Here is a 20277-nt window from a genome sequence, read left to right as displayed (position 1 = left end):
TGTTGGGGTGACAAGTGAGAAAAAGTTTTGTAAAGGTTCAAAATTGTGTGTGAAGACTGTCAGAAGAAACTAAGTGCTCTCATGCTCAACTACTGGATGAAGAGTTTGGGTAATTTGCACATCATGAGCTACACTGCCTCAGTACATTTACAAAATTTCTAACTGTATTACTTACCTTAACCATGTTAAACATTAAACATATTTTTATACATTTTAATAAGTAATTACTAAAAATTTCTGAATGTTTATATTGTCAATAATTGTATAAAATATTGAGAAACAAACTTTTGTTGGCCTTGGAAGCATTAGATGGGCAACCTGCAACTAGAGCAGTGATTTTTGCCCCAGGTTAACCACTTATTAAGATACATAATGCACAGAAAATTAATAATAAAAACAATTTTATTACTCACATCTACCACACAAATTTTTATGAGCACCATTCAGGCTTACCACTCATCCATTTAAAAATTAACAAAAAAATCTGTATGCCATTTCAAGGGAAGTACTGTATGAGAGAGCAAACTGAAAATTGAGACACACAAATGTATGTAACACTAAAAATCAGTCTGACTTTTTCAACTTATCTGATTTTAATAGCATATGAGTGAATATTATTTCTGTCAAAACAGAAAAAGTATAGTATACAACAGTTACATTCGATCACTTTCTAGAAATTTATAGTATTCATCATTGTCTATTTCTATTCGCAGTGGTGACTTCTGTCTTGCCTTTAGTTTAAGTGTCTTTTTTAAATTAAGCTTTGAGCGGAGATCACTTGTAGTAATAATATCGGGTGTAACTGCACGACGTGCTTTTACAAGTCGGCGACGCAGATCTTGTGATCGGCTGTGGTCACTTGGTGATGGAGATCGTGTGCGCGGTCGCCTGGTGAGCTGCTGAGATATGGCGCGACGCCTCTCCAATCGTATTTGTTCCTCATCAGCATACATCCGCATTCTTGGAACCTGAAAAACAGTGCATGATGAGGTCTCTGTTTGAAACAATTTTGACTGCCTGACTGAATGACTCTCTCTCTCTCTCTCTCTCTCTCTCTCTCTCTCTCTCTCTCTCTCTCTCTGTGTGTGTGTGTGTGTGTGTGTGTGTTTTCCTGGACACCAGACAATACAAGGACACAGAATGGGCACCCAAATGTTTTAAGATTGTGTAGATTCACACGCATAGAGGGAAAAAGCTGTAGGAACCCTGTTTGAAGTGCGGGCTATATAAACATCCAATCTCTTTTCAAGGGATTTTGTTGAAACCGTGGCACAAACACATGCATCCACTGTTCTTTGAAATACTGTGCACTGTTACGAGAAATTCTGGGTTGTACATAAATGCAGTACAATGACATTTCCAGCCACGTATTTGCATGTGATGACTACTTTTAGAACATAAGCATCCCATCTGGTAACAATTTTTGCTGTCAAATGATGGAACATGAACATAAATATAGACTGTTTAGAAAATACTGAAAACAATAGAATGGTATTGACTATTAAGGTACCTTTGGGCTGTGACTCACAAAGAAATGGACAATACAACACACCAAATTGTTTCCAGAGGAATTCTTTGTTATTCTGTAGTATGGCACTGATGGAATGATAGGAAAATATGTACTAGATTCACAGACCTACACTATAGATGCTTATAATTTCTGGATAATGGGCAGATCATGGAAGATATTTAACTTCACATACTTGTTCATCAAACAACAACAGAACATGCCAAGTAGCTTTCATTGTAGCACTGTAAGTCTAGAATGCTGGATCTTGGTTGGAAACAAGATTTGTAAAACAGGAGGCACTAATCCATATGATCCTGTGACAACTACAATAGATCCAATCATTACTATGATACTGTTGGTACACATCATCACAGTGTTGCTTATGGGTCTGATAATAAGAAGCACGGTTAAAGCAAAGCTTTATATTTAGTCACGGTGTTCTCACATTTTCAACACTCCTGTACAGACTATTTATTTTTATTTATTTATTTATTTATTTATTTATTGTTCCGTGGGACCACATTAAGGAGAAGTCTCCATGGTCATGGAATGAGTCAATACATGAAATTATAACACGATTGTAGAAACAGATAAAATGAAATATAAGAAACATATTGAGTTGTAGATTGTAGAAACAGATAAAATGAAATATAAGAAACATATTCAGGAGACACGTCGTTAGTTTAAATAAAGAAAATCAAGAATGTAACACTGGAATTTGCTTAATTTTTTAGCTCTTCCAGGAGCTCCTCGACAGAATAGAAGGAGTGAGCCATGAGGAAACTCTTCAGTTTAGACTTAAAAGCGTTTGGGCTACAGCTAAGATTTTTGAGTTCTTGTGGTAGCTTATTGAAAATGGATGCAGCAGAATACTGCACTCCTTTCTGCACAAGAGTCAAGGAAGTGCATTCCACATGCAGATTTGATTTCTGCCTAGTATTAACTGAGTGAAAGCTGCTAACTCTTGGGAATAAGCTAATATTGCTAACAACAAACGACATTAAAGAAAATATATACTGTGAGGGCAATGTCAAATTCCCAGACTATTGAATAGGGGTCGACAAGAGGTTTTCGAACCTACACCACACATAGCTCGAACAGCCCGTTTTTGAGCCAAAAATACCCTTTTTGAATCAGAAGAATTACCCCAAAAAATAATACCATATGACATAAACGTATGAAAATATGCGAAGTAGACTACTTTTCGTTTCAGATACTGTTCTAATGGTAAATATAGCGGCATTTAGTTTCTGAACAAGATCCTGAACATGGGCTTTCCACAACAGCTTACTATCTATCCGTACGCCTAGGAACTTGAACTGTTCCGTCTCGCTTATAACATGCCCATTCTGTCTGATTAAAATATCAGTTCTTGTTGAATTGTGAGTTAGAAACTGTAAAAACTGAGTCTTACTGTGATTTAGCATCAAATTATTTTCCACAAGCCACGAATTTATTTCATGAACTACATTATTTGATAATGTTTCAATATTACACACAAGATCCTTCACTACCAAGCTGGTGTCATCAGCAAACAGAAATATTTTTGAATCACCTGTAATACTAGAAGGCATATCATTTATATAAATAAGAAACAGCAGTGGCCCCAGCACCTATCCTTGGGGAACGCCCCATTTAACAGTGCCCCATTGGGACTGAACATCATTACCACTCTCAATATTGCGGAGAATTACCTTCTGCCTTCTGTTCTTAAAGTAAGAGGTGAACCAATTGTAAGCTGCTCCCCTTACTCCATAATGTTCCAACTTCTCCAGTAATATTTTGTGGTCAACACAATCAAAAGCCTTCGTTAAATCAAAGAAAACACCAAACGTTCGCAACCTTTTATTTAATCCGTCCAAAACCTCACAGAGAAAAGAGACTATAGCATTTTCAGTTGTTAAGCCATTTCTAAAACCAAACTGTACATTTGACAGCAAATTATGTGAATTTAAATGCTGCAGTAACCTTGTATATACAACCCTCTCGATAACTTTAGCAAACACCGATGGCATAGAAATAGGTCTATAATTATCAACATTATCCCTGTCTCCCTTTTTATAAAGTGGCTTCACTACCGAGTACTTTAGATTGTGACTGTTTCTAACGTTTTGATATAATTGCCACTTTGTTCTACAAGATATTCTTATACCTTTAGTCAGCCACCCAGGCTGCCTGTTTGTGCTAGTACCCTGTTTTGAACATTCTAATGGAAAGCAACTTTCAAAGAGCACGAGAAAAGTCTTGAGGAAAGCATTATATTTATCGTCTACTGTATCAGCACTATAAACATCTTGCCACTCTTGTTCCTTGATAAGGTTTACGAAAGTCTCTACAGCAACTGGATCAGCTTTCCTAAAAAGATGGTAACTATATTTAACATGTGTTGCAGCACAAAAATCTTTTAGACTTAAAATTTGGGCATCATGATCTGAAAGGCCATTCACCATTTTGCTAATAGAGTGCCCTTCTAGTAATGACGAATGAACAAAAATATTGTCTATGGTTGTTCTACTGTTCCCTTGCACTCTCGGAAAGAATATGGTTTGCATAAGATTATATGAATTAAGGAGGTCTACCAGCATCCTTTTCCTTGCACAATCACTTATACAATTTATATTGAAGTCACCACATATAACTAACTTTTTGCATTTCCTATAAAGTGAACCAAGAACCTCCTCTAGCTTTAGCAAAAATGTTGTGGAATCTGAGTCTGGGGATCTATAAATAACAACAGTTAGAAGTTTAGCTCCGTTAAATTTAACCACACCTGCACAACATTCAAACACCTTTTCAGTGCAGTTCTTTGAAACATCAATTGACTCAAATGGGATGCCGTTTTTCACATACATGGCTACTCCCCCCACACCGCAAAGAGCTCCTCGAAAAGCTGCCAGCCAACCTGTATCCTGGTAAAGGAAGCCTCTGAATTATCTCCTTATTTAAGAAGTGTTCAGATATACCAATAATTTCAGAGTCAACATCTATAAGCAGTTCACTAACTTTATCTCTAATGCCTTGTATGTTTTGATGAAATATACTAATTCCCTCATTAATCGGATACCTAAGCTTTGTCGAAAGTGGTTTCTTTGTTAGAGAGACTTCCCTTAAGCAGGAATACCTGTCAGCTGACTTCAATCTAAAAAAGGTACAGCTCTAACACCCACAACTACCGGAATTTTCCCATGAGTGATCCCACCACCCCCACCTATGCTGTCACCTATAAGCATTGCCAACCTCCCCTTTCCACACCTGTTGAGGTGCAGGCCATGTCTAGTGAAGGAAACCAAATGACCCTGCAGTTATTTTTGAATTATTTTGATTTCCTCTCACGGTGTGACCTCATATGGATGCCGTTCTGACTTAACAGCACTTACCAGAGCACATATATTCAGATAAATATGGAGGTACATTCATTTTAGCATATCAGGCAGAAACTATAGGTATTAATGGTGCATTTTTACAATTCGTAAAGTCATCATGTTCTGTAGATATCATCAATAACAACAACCTTCAGAGATGTGGAATGAGTCCAGATATGCATTAACATGAGACAAAGACACCATAGAAACAATCTGTGTACTGAATAAACAATAAACTAACACAACGTGGCATTAATGCTGTTCACACTTAGGCAACCTAAATTTAATCCACCAAGTCAATAATAAAAAAAAGGCTACCTTGAGAAAAGCTTATCTCTTTATTATATAGCTGCTTTTTATCACTATTAGTAGATAATATTTAGTTGATTACACTGGTATTTTCAAAGAGAATATTAATACATCTATAAAGTTTGCTGTTCTGACCAGTTTTGCCACAACAATCTCTGTGACTGAAAGTAAAAGAATGTTCAATAGTAAAATGTTATCACTACTATCACCCTACTTTGCATACCACAACTCTTAAAAAGAATCCCAAATTTCTGGGGTAGGCCTATTCTGAAATTTGCATACGAAACCATAATCAAAATCACTAAACTCAAGACCTTAGGCCACGAACACAGCTGAACTGCTCTAAGCAGTTTCATAATGGCAATCAAAGCACATCAGGTGTCCCTACAATGGAATGTTTTCTTCACAGATCTTGAAGCTTACTGGACCTCAATATATTTCCCGTCACTTTGGATGAAAAGTGCAAAAATCTGATTACTAGACAATAGCACATAAACTAGTAGATGCAAGACATTCTTTTATTGGGTATCCAAACTGAAACTTCAATCAGAGGACAGGTCATTTAAACTGCAACAAAATAAAATGTTGATATGCAAGACTAATGGCATTGGTGCTGTAGCGGGACTTTGAATTTCGCCGCGCTACACTCGTTCCCTCAGATAAAAAATATCCCGTTGCAGCGGTATGAGCGCTCAACGGCAGAGAAACTACTAAAATTGTAACTCTTTTTTTGTTTTCTATTTGTTTCTTAATTGTCTCTTGATAGCGGAAGCTGAAGGCAGACGTGATCTGACGCTGACGTAAAAAACTTAATAGCTAGTCTTGATCTGATTGTAATGCGTAGACATTGTGGAAGTTGTTATGAAATTCGAAGGATGGAGAGAAGCAACTAAAATAAATTGTATTTAAGATCAAGACGGTTTTGTATACATTAGAAATTCCTGGACAATGAAACTTATTACAAGATTTCGGAGCAGACTTTTCAAGCCGAAATGAAGAGTTTTGAAGACCTGGACGCCGCATGAAAGAAGACATTTAACCTGGTAAAGGATGAACTCTTATCTACGTCATTTCCCCCTGTCAGTTACATTTTGTTATTCTCTGTTCTTTTTCAATACTTTTTGTAGTGGAAATTGGTTTAACTTTTGCTCAAAAACGCCACCAGGACCACCCCAACAATAGCTTTTCCGAATCACAAAGTCCGATAGCTTTTCTGTAATACGAAGTCCGATTTGCTTTCCAATCTTTCCTTTTCTTTTCTTTTCCCTTTTTCTTTTTTATTTTCCACTCCAACTGGCGACCGAGACAGGACGCAAATTTCGGATGTGTCGTTTTTGAGCAAATTTGAAACTTTAATTTGTATTTTTTCCCAATAGAGAATATCCAAAAATCCTGAACTTTAAAAGGGTAACTAAAATACCAACTTTATTCTACCTAAGCAAATGATCATGCAACAATATTGTAAAGAGTTTATGTAACCAATTCAATCTGTTTTTCTTTACATGGGAATCTATTGATGCAAAACTTATTTTGAGACCTTTTGGTGATTATCCGATGGAGATGTATTAAGAAAATCCATATTTTGACGAATACGATTTACGCAGAAGTGATTGACCAGCCGCTGCAGGGCAGAAAATTTAATGGTGAGTCACACAATTATGTTTCATTCAAGCATTCAATAGCCAACTGCAGAATCCATTTTTCCCTTTCCAGACATCCTGTAGTTTTCATCTACATGTTTCCAAAATTATCTCTCTCTATTGTAGTTTGTGGTAATTATAGTATTGTTGTAGCTGCATATGAAGATCGTGAATTTGACCACCAAACAGTCATTTGTTACGAAAAATTTTGTCCGCGCTGCTGCATCTTTCTCAACCATTGTTTGCAATAGAGCAACCATTTACATTGACGAGAAAATATTTCAACCTAAATTTGAGTCAAATCTTTATTAATAAGACTCATATTATTCCCTTTTGACTTACGATTATACATCCTATTACAATGGAACGTGGTAAGATAGAGAGAGTTTCGGCAGATGACTTAAGTGAACTAGATTCATCGTGCAACCAACAAGAAAGTCCGCGTTTCCCTCCATGGACGAGTTCACAGATCAATGCAATGATTTTGCCTCAAACTCGCAACATTTGTGATAATACACAGATGGTGACTTTAAATGACGAAATGTGGAATGGACGAGAGACTAGACCGTCAGCACCATTGTTAACATCAATGTCAGAACCGAATATGAGACAAATTCAGCAATGTGACACAAATCGGACACAGGAAACTGACAAACTGGACCAACTATTAGAGTTATTTGCAGCCATGAAACGAGACGTTAGGCAGAAAATTGACATATTAAACCATACTATGACCGAAAATTTTGAACGGACGACAAAACAGATGACAGAATTAAATAACACCACTCAACAGCTCAGCCAGCGATTTGAGACATTGTCCGATCGAGTCACTAAACAGGAAGAAACTTTGGTTACATTCACACATGAAACAAAAAACAATATCACCCGATGTGAGAATCAGTTAACTCAAATAGTTAATGTGCAGCAGGAAGTGAACACTCATGTGGAAGAGTTAGCTCAGGCCCACACTTCAGCTAGCTCCACCCAAGAAAAGCTGACTGAAGAAGTGGGAAATATTACCCAACAGCTTACAATGGTAGTTCTTGAACAAACCCACCTCAAAGAAAAGATAGAAAAATTAGAAGACCGAGCGGACCTCGCGTAACTAAACAACAACACCAACATGGCTGAAAGAATCGTACATGAATGTAAATTGTGTGACAACTGTCTGGAGAAAAAACTTGAAACAATTACACAGGACATACTCCCAAAAACAAAGATACATGTTAAAGACGAGACAAAACACATAGAAGACGAAGTGACAAAATTACGAGACAATGTTGTGCCGTGTTTGGTGATTGGTGCAAACGCATCGTCAGGGAACGACAAAACAGCTAAAACCATGGCTAATGACACAGACAGAACACCTATTGTGGAATCACCTATTTCCAATCAAAATTACAATGTGCCGCCTTCTTTTCCATCAAACGAGCAATATTACGATACGACATCTAGAGTAGCAAGTGACACAAACTACGTCAATACAGTTATGCCAACCGGCATGGCCGATGACACGTTTGTAAGACATGGATATTTCCAGACATTTTCCAGTGAGGACAAGCACAAAGTCCACCCTATTGTGTTTATTAGATCATTTGACGGTGTTTTCCCGCGTAGTTGGTCAGAAGTCGATAAAATCAGATACGTCACCAATCTCATGAGAGGATGAGCAGCTAAGTGAGGTGCTGCTATGAAGCAGCGGGCCTTACATTTGAAAAGTTCGAACAAGCCTTATTGGACGAATTCTGGTACGAGAATGAGCAACAGAGTCTAAGGATAGAAGTGTGCAACCCCGAGGCCTATGACCCTAAAAAAGAGACATTAAGACAATACTTTGAGAGGTACCTAGACAAGACACTGTACTGGACCAAACCAGCCGACTTGCCAGCGATAATTGACACTTTAAAGAGCCACTTACCCTTTCCATACCGAGACAGATTAATAGGAGTACCGGAGGATGACGTTAAGACTTTCTTAAACTTCTTAGATCAAATGGACGTAGTTTACAGAGGCGATTCACGCCATTCAAATTTTACTCATATTAGTAACCAAAATCAGCACCCACCCCAAAGGAACTGTAGTGACGGTGGTTGGTGGAACCAGCCCTCTGCGTTGCGACACAGTACGATGCCTGCGCGCAAAACATATTCAAATGGAAACGTGTACGACGGTAGGAACAACCGCAGAAATTCGTGGAATAATAATAACAACAATAATTATCACCCATATCAAAATGGTAACTACATGCAAAATGAAAATCACAGACAGTACAACAACAACCGCAATAGGAGACATGAGAATAACCCGTACAACCCGGGCTACTTTGACAGGAACAAGACATATAACAGACATAATTACCACCAAAACAATAACAATCCCAATAATCACCGACGTAATATGTGGAATATGCAAAATTCACGCACGACAAATCATAACCGTCCACGGAGTCCACCGCCGTTCCCCAGTACAGTTATGCACTCCCCGCCACGAAGTAGCAATAATTGCGGCGCGCCATCAGCTGACGCGCGGGCGCCAACCGGCCGGAATGTAAACATAGTGGAGCTGGTCAATGAACCCGGCCAAACACAGCAGACGACGGAAAACAGTCGACGACCCAGCTAAGCGCTCGTGCTTCGGTCGTGAGGTGTTGTAAGAGTGCAACGGCTGAGACGGTTTGTTTCCTCAGGTACGACAACAAAATGACAGCAGAACAGCAATTAACAAACCTATCGGGTTGAGGACCTTGTTCTTTTGCGTTCACATCCCAAGTCTACAAAGTTAAAACAACTGAACAGAAAATGGCAGCTATTATATTCAGGTCCTTTTAGAATAGCAAGCATACCTCACCCAGGTTGTTACTCCCTATAATACCCGTTATCTCTCAAGCCGAGGAGGCTGCAACCCCACAGACATTTGAAACCCTTTGTGCACTAAAACAACATAATATAATGACAACTAATTTGAACATGAGCAAGTTGCTGTGAAAACGAGATCATAAATATTTGTATTGAATACACGAACATTAAGTTATTCTGCCTAAGAACACAAACGTTAATATATGGAAATTATATACTGCAGTTACACTTGTACACATAATTATGAAGAGAATGTAAACCCAGGTGAGTACACTTACTGAATGAGAAAAGATATTCATGTAGGAATGAGATCCACACAGGTTACATTTGTTGTTAATTGTAAATTATAAGGTGAATCAACAACTAGTTAGTTATTTCAAGGCACTATAATGAGAGGAAATAATAGCTATTGAGATCAGTAATGACATAGGTATGTAGCAGAATGAATGAGGATGTAAGAATGAATGATCAGTATGAATGAGTTAATATTTAAGTTAATATAAGAAGGTAAGTTACTGTGAAGTAGTTGATGAAGACAAGAGATTATTTGAGGAAGATGATATTGGAGTTTTAAGAGAATGGAAGTGCCAAATGGCCCCACGTATGTGATATATTAATGTTTGATGAGGAATATGTTTAATGTATAAGAATATATATATTATGATGAATATGTGAGTAAGGAATGAGTGAGAATGTTTTGGTAATATTGTGCTACATGGAGAAGTGAGTAAACAGTCTACATCTTTAAGATTACATAAGAATTTCAGTTTGAAAGAAAACATTTGTGATGAGTTAGAACACGTGAGTACAAGGCGTTAAAGGTGAATCTATTTACAGTGTCCTCGAAAATGAACAAATGCAAGAAAAGCAGAGTGAACATAATGATGATTACAGCTGTTGAAAGAAGTGTAATAAGAATGTGACTCAAACACATAAGCTTTAGCTTATTTCAGAAGTGTAACTTAGTAACCTTTCGTTAAGTCATTGTGCGGAAGAAAACATTTATATTTCGTGTTCAGACAGGAGAATGATATTTTAAGGAACTTAAGTTGGAATATAGTTTTTTACACAGCCCTCATGTGAACACATTTGTATATATTTTTTTTTTTTTTTTTTTACGAAAGTGAAATTTAGTGCCATGTTAGCCTTTATTATACTTACACATGACAGAAAACCCTGAGGAAACAAAATATAGGAGAGTTACTAAGGCCGTTTTGCGACTCGTACAACACCTCCACTTAAGCGAACAGATGACAAAATTACATCTACGTTGAAGACATTTGACTTTTCAGGCTATGCAAGGTAAGTGCAAAGGAGTAGTGACTACCCGTGCAACCAACGTCGAGCAACGGACACTGAGAAAGAGACATTTTACTGTCAATTATAATACTATGTTCTTTATTTATGTTTTATAGAAAGAAGTGATATATATATACACAACATACATGATGTTTAACCTTCACTAAAGCAGAAGAAAGTTCATGGTTGAACTTTTGAGAGGAAATTTGATATGTTATTATATAATACACATTATGAGAGAGACAATCTCTGTGAGATATATTTTCCATTTGTATAGACGGTATCCACAAGAAGTGGAGATATCAAGGAAGTGCTGAGCAGAGATTTACTTATGCAAGGATTTGTTAATGTATAATACACTAAGTCATATGAACAATCACAACACAAACAGAGAATCTGTCATGATGTTACACTACACCGACTTGATGTAAGGACACTTACATTTACCCATGATTTGGTAAATTGTAAGCACCTCCTTTCACACACCCCTTGAAGGTGATGCAAACGTTATAATGTATTATGTTCTTTTTTTTATGTATTAGCTGTAGGATTAGGTAGTTTTTAGGTAGTGAATAGTTTCTTCCATTCTATCTTTCTTTCTTCCTCCGTTATCCTACCACCTCCTGCAGCTGGGTATCGTTTGTTTGTGGAATGTAAGAATATATTGTGTGACAGTAATCTTTCAAGTGTGAATAGAAAGACCTGAATATTGATGGCATTACAAGCCTGGTCAACCACTAGCCATGATATGGAATCAAAAGAAAGAAAGAAATAATAAATGAAGGAAAGCCCGTGCTTTAAATATTAAGTCTTATATCCCTTGGCACGCCCAAACCTAAATTAAAAAAATTAATACCCCAATAAAAGAAAGCCAATGGGACTTAGTATAATTTTTTCAGTGTAAATATTTCACGTGCAGATACTTGTAAATTTATATGTATTTGTGTATGTATTAAAACTTTGCATATTGTCAACATATTTTGAAATGTGACCACGAAATGTAAGCTTTCAGAATTAACGATGTAAACATGCTTGGACAAAGTGAACTTTGTTAAAATGTAAATATGGCAAAAATGTGTGTTAAACTGTGAACGTTATAAACGACGAATTTTGTGTTATTTGTGAAACTTATGGTGCATAAACCAAATAACTGTTTGTAAATCGATATAAACTGCAATTTACTTCGACGATAATGAGGATTTTCACACTGCAATTGAACGTTTGTTGGCGAGTGTAAACAACGTGATGATACACCTACCTTTGCGAACATCGACGCCGTTGTTCCTGGCCGGCCTTCAGATGCTTAGGAGACAATAAACTCAGCACCTGTCGTAGGCGATGTGGAGGCTAAAAACTGCATCGACCATATATGCCCCGGGAACAATAGTCATGAAAACGCACAAGGACCTGGAGTGTTGTGTCGAAACAGAAGACATAGACATTGCTTCAGATCACGCACACGCTCAATCTTATGGTGTCACCGGACATAACACGCCATTTATGCTGGAATAACAACTTGTAATGAACACTATGTGAGAGTGAATACTGTTCAAGACTGCCATAACACAGCGATTTCGAAACTGCCGCACGTGAAATTCGGTGATGCTACTGCGCGTACGCAAAGACTACGTGCTGCCAGAGATGCATTGGGAAACCAACGCTGGGAGCACACAACATTAACTGCGCTGGCGAGCAGCTTGTTCAAACAAATTGTATGTAAATATATATATTAATTGTGTACAAAGGATCCAAACTGTAATAATTGTATTTAGTACATAGGTTTAGAAAGTAAGTGTTGGGAAAGATTATCCCCTATGGATGCACGTGGCCTTTCCAATGAAAATATGCATATATTGACTTTTAGGTTTGCTAGCCCGCCATGCTAAATGTTTTAGCGTGACAGTCGAGGGGGCGCTGTGGCGAGACTTTGAATTTCGCCGCGCTACGCTCGTTCCCTCAGATAAAAAATATCCCGTCGCAGCGGTATGAGCGCTCGACGGCAGAGAAACTACTAAAATTGTAACTCTTTTTTTGTTTTCTATTTGTTTCTTAATTGTCTCTTGATAGCGGAAGCTGAAGGCAGACGTGATCTGGTGCTGACGTAAAAAACTTAATAGTTAGTCTTGATCTGATTGTAATGCGTAGACATTGTGGAAGTTGTTATGAAATGTGGAGGATGGAGAGAAACAACTAAAATAAATTGTATTTAAGATCAAGGCGGTTTTGTATACATTAGAAATTCCTGGACAATGAAACTTATTACAAGATTTCGGAGCAGACTTTTCACGCCGAAATGAATATTTTTGAAGACCTGGACGCCGCATGAAAGAAGACATTTAACCTGGTAAAGGATGAACTCTTATCTACGTCATTTCCCCCTGTCAGTTACATTTTGTTATTCTCTGTTCTTTTTCAATACTTTTTGTAGTGGAAATTGGTTTAACTTTTGCTCAAAAACGCCACCAGCACCACCCAACAATAGTTTTTTTGTAATACGAAGTCCGATCTGCATTTCTTTCATTCTTTCCCTTTTTTTTCACGGTCATTTACGATTTTAAAACCCCCCCCTTTTTTTATTCACGATTTCTTCCACATTTTCAACCTCTTTTCTTCTCTCTTATTTTTGTTCACTTTTTTATTAACCACTACAGTGCGGCCTTTGCAGTATGAGCAAAAGGTCTTGGTTTAAGACAGATTCAAGATGACAAGTTGAGACCACCTCTCAATTGGATTTTTTTTGTTTTTTCTGAAATGGTACTACAATGTAATGAACCTCAAACCCAAAGTAACATCTCGTGCATATTGGTGCTATTGTGAAACCTGATTAAGTATATTTAATATGAGTATATGAAAATTGGTATCTCTTCTTTCGGACATGTCTGGAAGAACAGATACCATTGGTGATCTTAAGCTCTCTATGAATGAAATTACAATGAAATCCAGACCATTAGCTGCTTCCAGGCATTGATAAATATTAACGGGGATAGTTGAGCAATGAGTATAGTGGGCAGGGGCACTACAAATGTAGTGTGTGGATACTAAGCTGGAGATGTGAGTCCATGGGGAGTGTGCCAGAGGTAAGTCCCTGCAGTCGCACTATCTTCTGTGTCCTTAATGGCTCAGTCGGATAGAGCGTATGCCATTTAAGCAGGAGATCCCGCATTCGAGACCCGTTTGTGACACACAGAATTTCAACTGTCCCTATTGATATATATCAACGTCTGAGAGCAGCTAATGGTCTGGATTTCATTCTAATTTCAAGTACATTTAAGGTGGTGGTTCAGTTCGATGCAAATCATTTGAGAAAACCTAGCTGTGGAGAGGGGGAGGGGGTGGTGGGGAGAGGGGGAGTGGGTGGTGGTGGGAGGGGGAGGGGGTGGTGGTGAGAGGGGGAGGGAATGAGAGGGGGAGGGGGGGGGGACAGAATGGCCAGAACACCTAAAAGATGGAGTGAGCTAGAGGAGATACCACATATAAAGACACACAGGAAATATTCACAGAGGCTTCTGTTAAATCTTGGCGATGATGCTACTATGCCTAATGACAACTGTGCTGGAATAACAGCAAACCATTAGACAAGCTAGCTCTCTGGGATGGTACAACTAAGGGCTGAAGGGCATAAGAGACATAACCACAATTGCAAAATTCACTGTTTCTTTGAGCTTACACTGCAAGCAACTCTTTTTTTTAAAAAAAAAAAAAAAAAAAAAAGGACATTAAGGTTAACCTACTGTCACTAGACTTGAAAAGTGCTTGCATCAGAGCACAAATATCTGAAAGGAACTAAACAACATGAGACAGTTCCACACACATTGTTGTTCTGACATACTTTCAATTTTCTGAATGTCTTGGTACTAAAATGAATAAAAGCCTTAAGGGTATAGAAAATTTATTCAACAATCAAACAAACAATGGAAAATCCACGATGGAACGCAACAATATTTGAAAAGTACAGTTACTACTCACCATATAGCAGAGATGGTGAGTCACAGATTGGCACAACAAAAAGTTTGTCAGAAAGTGAGCTTTTGGCCAACAAGGCTTTCTTCAAAATTTGATAAGATACACTCTCTCTCTCTCTCTCTCTCTCTCTCTCTCTCTCTCTCTCACACACACACACACACACACACACACACACACAGCCTCTGGCAGCTGAGCCAAAAGCTCACTTTCCGACAGTCTTTTTGTTGTGTCTATCTTCGACTCGCCATATCCACAATATTATTCACCAACCAGCTAGATTCTACTTTGGACTAAAGACTTCCGCACAAACTATATAAGAGAAACTTCACTAGTGTCAATTTTAATGACACTACAACTGCATATGACATAGTAAACCACAAGTTAATTAACACAATATGCAACACATTTTTACCAAAAATTTAATTTACAGGCACCTTCACAAAAAATAAATTTTGAGACCTTCTAATTGGAAACTGTACTACATTAACAACAACAAAAATTGCAGCGGGTAGGTGTTTTTTCCTCAGATAAGAAAATAACTGCTGGTTGAAGAAGATGAGACGGAAATAAGTAACCAATCACGAAAAGCCATGGAGAATCCAATAATGCTACCTCCAATATTTGCAGCTGAAGTGTGTAGCACGGATGAAACAACTTACTTGAACATCTTAGAAAACGAAAAATGTAACTTAAATGTTGATCTATCTAAAGTGGGGGGTGCACTCAGCCTCGTGATGCCAATTAAGGAGCTACTTGACTGAACAGTAACGGCTCCGGTCACAGACAACCATCATAACGACCAGGAGAGCGGTGTGCTGACCACATGGCCCTCCTATCTTTTAGAAAAGAAAACTACAGCATCTGAATTGATTGTTGATGTGTCTGCCACGATTCATAAATAATAGCCAGTTTAATTGAAAAATTTTTTGGCAATAGAAAATTTGTTTGACCTATGAAAAATCTTGAGCCAACTGGCGAGATATTTTGTCATTACTGGGGTCTTAAACAATTTTAAAATTTGTGCAGGGAATGACTATCAGGAAGGGCCATTTAGGAAAGAGGATGCACACATCTCATCAGTTTCGTGGTCCCATGCCAATTATCAAATGCTTTTTGACACACACACACAGTTGCATTCTCAATGTTGAGGCTTTTGTATAAAGAACGATTTAATTTTCAGACAGTGACTAGACAGTTTTAGCTTGGTACTGAACTACAGTGAGCGGCCTTTAAAGTGGGGTACTATTTAATTGTTTAAATGTTAAATGTTTTAATGTTAAAGTGGAAAGAACTAAATCTGGTTCGAGTATAAACTGAAATTCTGTTGGCTTATTTAGTGTATAATAAATAATGTAAAATGGAATGAACAGAAAAAAATCACATGAAAAGAAAGGAAACTTCTATAAAAGTTCTATGTTATCATGTCAGAAGACAAATAGGAGTACCATTCGAAGACTTGTTTGTCTAAGTTTTTAGTGAACCAATCTAACAAGGTAATTATGTATTTCAATGTGGGCAACACTGTCAGTTGATGTTTTGTTCACTTTATGGCAAATATAGGATGTGAAGCTGAACTTTCCTTACTCTAAACTTTATTTGTAAGTAACAATCTAAATCATGTTGTTTAATTTTAGTATCTGGTAAGCAAATTTCCAATTCCACTTCATTAATCAGAAATTTCCTTCTGCACCAATCCCCCTACCCTATGGCTCCTACCCCTGTGACCTGCTTCACTTCATGACTTGCCATATGCACCCTCCTACCACCACCTATAACAGCTTTGTAACTGACAAAACACATACTATCAAAGGGGAGCCAGATCTGAAATAACACGTCATATACCAGCTGTTATGTAAACACTGTTAGGCCTTCTACATCTGCATGACTACCACCAAATTACCAATTAGGACGAATGTGCATAGGTAGAGGGTGTATACTGGCAACTCACAATATCCTGTCATAGAGCATGCTCCCAACAGTCGTGACCTCGGCGCCTGTTTCACCATACGCGTCATCTGGATTTTTTCCCCAGACACCAGTTTCTCAGAACTCCGTAGGTGGGAACTAGCACTCCAACATATCCTTGGTTCTCGCCACCCACCTGGCCTTAATTTATGTTACTTTCTTCTGTCTCAGCATTTCTTCATTGTAACTACTCTTTGCTTCACTCCATTTTAGTTTTCTACACCTTTCATTGTTTTACCCATTATTTTTCATCGTCCCCCCCTTGGACCTCCGTTACATACAACGCACTTAGCTTTTTTAACTCTTATTAACCCATGCATGATGTTTAAGCAGTAATCTCTGTCTGCATATTACCCTGTCTTCCACCTTTAAGCTCCCATGGGTGACTTTCCCAAAGTCTACCCCTTTTCCTAGACCTCTCCTGTCCTTTTCCTTCACCCCTCCTCCTCCCCCTTCAACCCTTCTGCCTGAAGAATGAGCCACTGGCTCCTAAAGCTTGCCAACTTCAATCATCTTTTATGTGCTCATTCTGACTTGTGTTTCAGATAACTAAATATATATGTTTGTGTTTTCAAAATATTTTGGGTCAATTGAAACAGTAATCATCAGTGTTTTTTCAGAAGAAGGCCAAGAATTTGATGGAAATGAAGAATCACGTGGCACTATTGTCAATCCAGAAGATTAAGCTGTGATTACACCAAGTATAGGAAAAATTATGCAGTAATTTAGATTGTATGCATGTAAAATGTGTTACTTAGAAAGCGAAGAGGTGATGTTGCTTCTTCTTCTTGGGGGGGGGGGGGGGGGGGGGGGCAGGGGCAGGTGTGTGTGTGTGTGTGTGTGTGTGTGTGTGTGTGTGTGTGTGTGTGTGTGTGTGTGTGTGTGTGTGGAGAGGAAGGAGAGTGAAAAATAAATTTGTTTACTTTAACAGATGAAGTCATGAGATGATGTTAGAATGCTCCTTGTTACTTCTGAGGGTACCAAATTTAGATTTAAAGGCATTTAAACATGATGGTAGTTAAGTTAATGCATGAACAAACCAAGCCCATAAACTTAATATTACAATGAAATAATTAAAAATATAACAATTTTAATTTGAAAAACAGAATACAAATAACAATTCTTGTAGTATTTTTTGTTTTTGTACAAAATGAGACTCTTCTTTAACCAGATAAATTTTGCTTCATATTCTCCTAGATCGAAAACACATTTTGACATGTCTATATTCATCCCAAACAACAAAAAATTGAAAAATAATAATATTAACACTGCTGTTTCTATTTGTCCCTCTCTTTGGGGTGAACAGAAACAACATTTTTGTATTTTCTTTTTTGTTATAAAAGCAAAAGCTGGGTCTCAAATCTAATAAGTCTGAAGCTAGGCACTACACCTGTAATCCCCTATGCGATTTTCACATTCCATTTAAAATTATGAATTTTTATTCTTTCAAGGTTGAAAACTATCTATTTACCTCCTTTTACAGTAGTAAACAAGGAGGAGAATGTATTTGAAATGTTTAGCCAGATCATAGAAAAAATTACCAAAGTAAAGAACGAACTCAGGCAATCAATAGGTGATACAAATTACACAGGGAATTACAGAGGGAATCGGCGTTAAAAGGGAAGGTACAGAACTTGTTTTCAATAAATAAAGAGTTCAAAGGAAAATGGGCATGGCACTCTTTAGAGTGGATGTTCAGGATCAAATAGGGACAGTGCCTTGTGAGAGATCCAAATATAAACGTGATTTGAATCAGATAATTTTTCAGCTGGATACAAGACAGAGCAGGTTTGCCAGAGAAGTACCCAAAGCAAGACAGCAGAGAGACCAGAATTTTGCCTGGATAAGACCAACAGTAACAGAAGTAGATAACATTAATCAAAGGGAATAACAAGTCATCACATACATTAAGCAGGTCGGAGATTGTGGGGATGGCAAAACTGCCAAGACTCAAGAGTTAGGTCTTAGAAAAGTTACAACCGAAAAATTGTCACGATCACAGGCGTGAGTTTGCCAGCAGTGGTTGGTTCAGTGTTGTTATCCTGGGTTTAAGGAACACAGAAATATTTAATAAAAGTCTTCTATTATGGGCAGGAAGCTGGAAGAACCACTGTTTCATGTTAATCTTCCAGTGGTGAGCAGGAGTTTAGAGAGAAAGACAGCTAGTGCAGACAAAACATATTTTAGACAAGATTAAATATGAAATAAAGAAGGGAGATATACACAACTTTCCAATATTTGAATCAAATGGTGATGTCCATCCCACTGTCTTCCTAAGATGATCTCTGAATGCAATACCAGAAGAAGAGGGAGATGCCTCGCAATGGGGCATCACATCACAAAGTTAAAGAAAGAGAGTTTCATCTAAGTTGAACAAGTTTCACAAGGATTTAAATCATAATATTAGTCAAAAGGAGCACAAAGAAACTTACACTTTAAACTTTTTAGCTTGAAGTTTAGACGTGGCAAACTGGAAACTTTTCATCTGTTATGTCTTCTACTCCTACCAATAACCAACTTTTTCCGATTTTTCATTCTACTTTTGATATAATTGCACATGAATTATGAAATATGTACGTAAAGACTTCAAACTGTTATTTAGGAAAAGATGTATTTAAATTTTGTTATCCAGTGAGATATATGCTGATTTCAGTGATGCAATTTGTTTTACTTGGAAAACATACTGAGGTAATTGGCAGAATCTGAATATTGTTATCATTCATTTGAAAGCAGTCATTCCACTCATTCTGAGAACATATTCTGAATAATAGAAACTAATTAACTCACGAGATAACTGACATTGAAAGTTTGCACATTACGAATTTTCCATTGACAATTTTACCCTTACACTACTAGGTTCTTAACTTTGACACTGTACTTTTGTTGCTATACTTTTTTTCTGAACCAGATACACTCCTCAACACTTAATTAAGCTAAGAATTTAGATTTTGAGTAATTTATCATAATGTAAAGTTATTTTCAAGATGGATGCCACACTCGCAGGTAGGGTATTCACAACCCAGAAGTGTAAGATAATTCTGTACAATTTTATAATTTACAACACATGAAACAAACAGTTATTTAAGTTCAATTGCAAAATAATGAAATCTAGCCCAGATGATTTTCAAAACGGTATGTTGTTTCTGTATTAACAAATATCTGTACACAAGTCATTAAATAGCTCACCCCACCCTAAAATTCCCATCCCTTGCTTGCTATCAACTGCATAAGAATTATGTCGAAAAAGTCTGTGGGGTTCAGTTGACATGCAAGCATATCTGTGAAAGTCTGGGATCAGACAGCTACCACTTAACAGCTTTGTTTCACTCACTTGTAAAAGACTGCGATTGTCAAGTGACCGTGTAACATTTACA

At 37.5% G+C, this 20277-nt stretch overlaps 1 protein-coding gene across 2 annotated transcripts in view; it reads right to left on the bottom strand.

Moving 5' to 3' along the window:
- Positions 1–570: 570 nt before the first annotated feature.
- LOC124714093 (nuclear cap-binding protein subunit 3-like) overlaps positions 571–20277 on the bottom strand; it is a 98617-nt gene continuing 78910 nt past the window's right edge. For both annotated transcript variants that reach the window (XM_047242993.1, XM_047242994.1), the window contains exon 8: positions 571–968. In XM_047242993.1, the coding sequence (XP_047098949.1) occupies positions 654–968 (315 nt within the window). In that variant the 3' untranslated portion in view covers positions 571–653. The remainder of the gene's footprint in view (positions 969–20277) is intronic.

This window comes from Schistocerca piceifrons, chromosome 1 (genome assembly GCF_021461385.2).
Source record: "Schistocerca piceifrons isolate TAMUIC-IGC-003096 chromosome 1, iqSchPice1.1, whole genome shotgun sequence".
NCBI lineage: Eukaryota > Metazoa > Arthropoda > Insecta > Orthoptera > Acrididae > Schistocerca > Schistocerca piceifrons.
The sequence above is the reverse complement of the archived record's forward strand: the minus strand, read 5'-3'. Positions and strand labels throughout refer to the sequence as shown.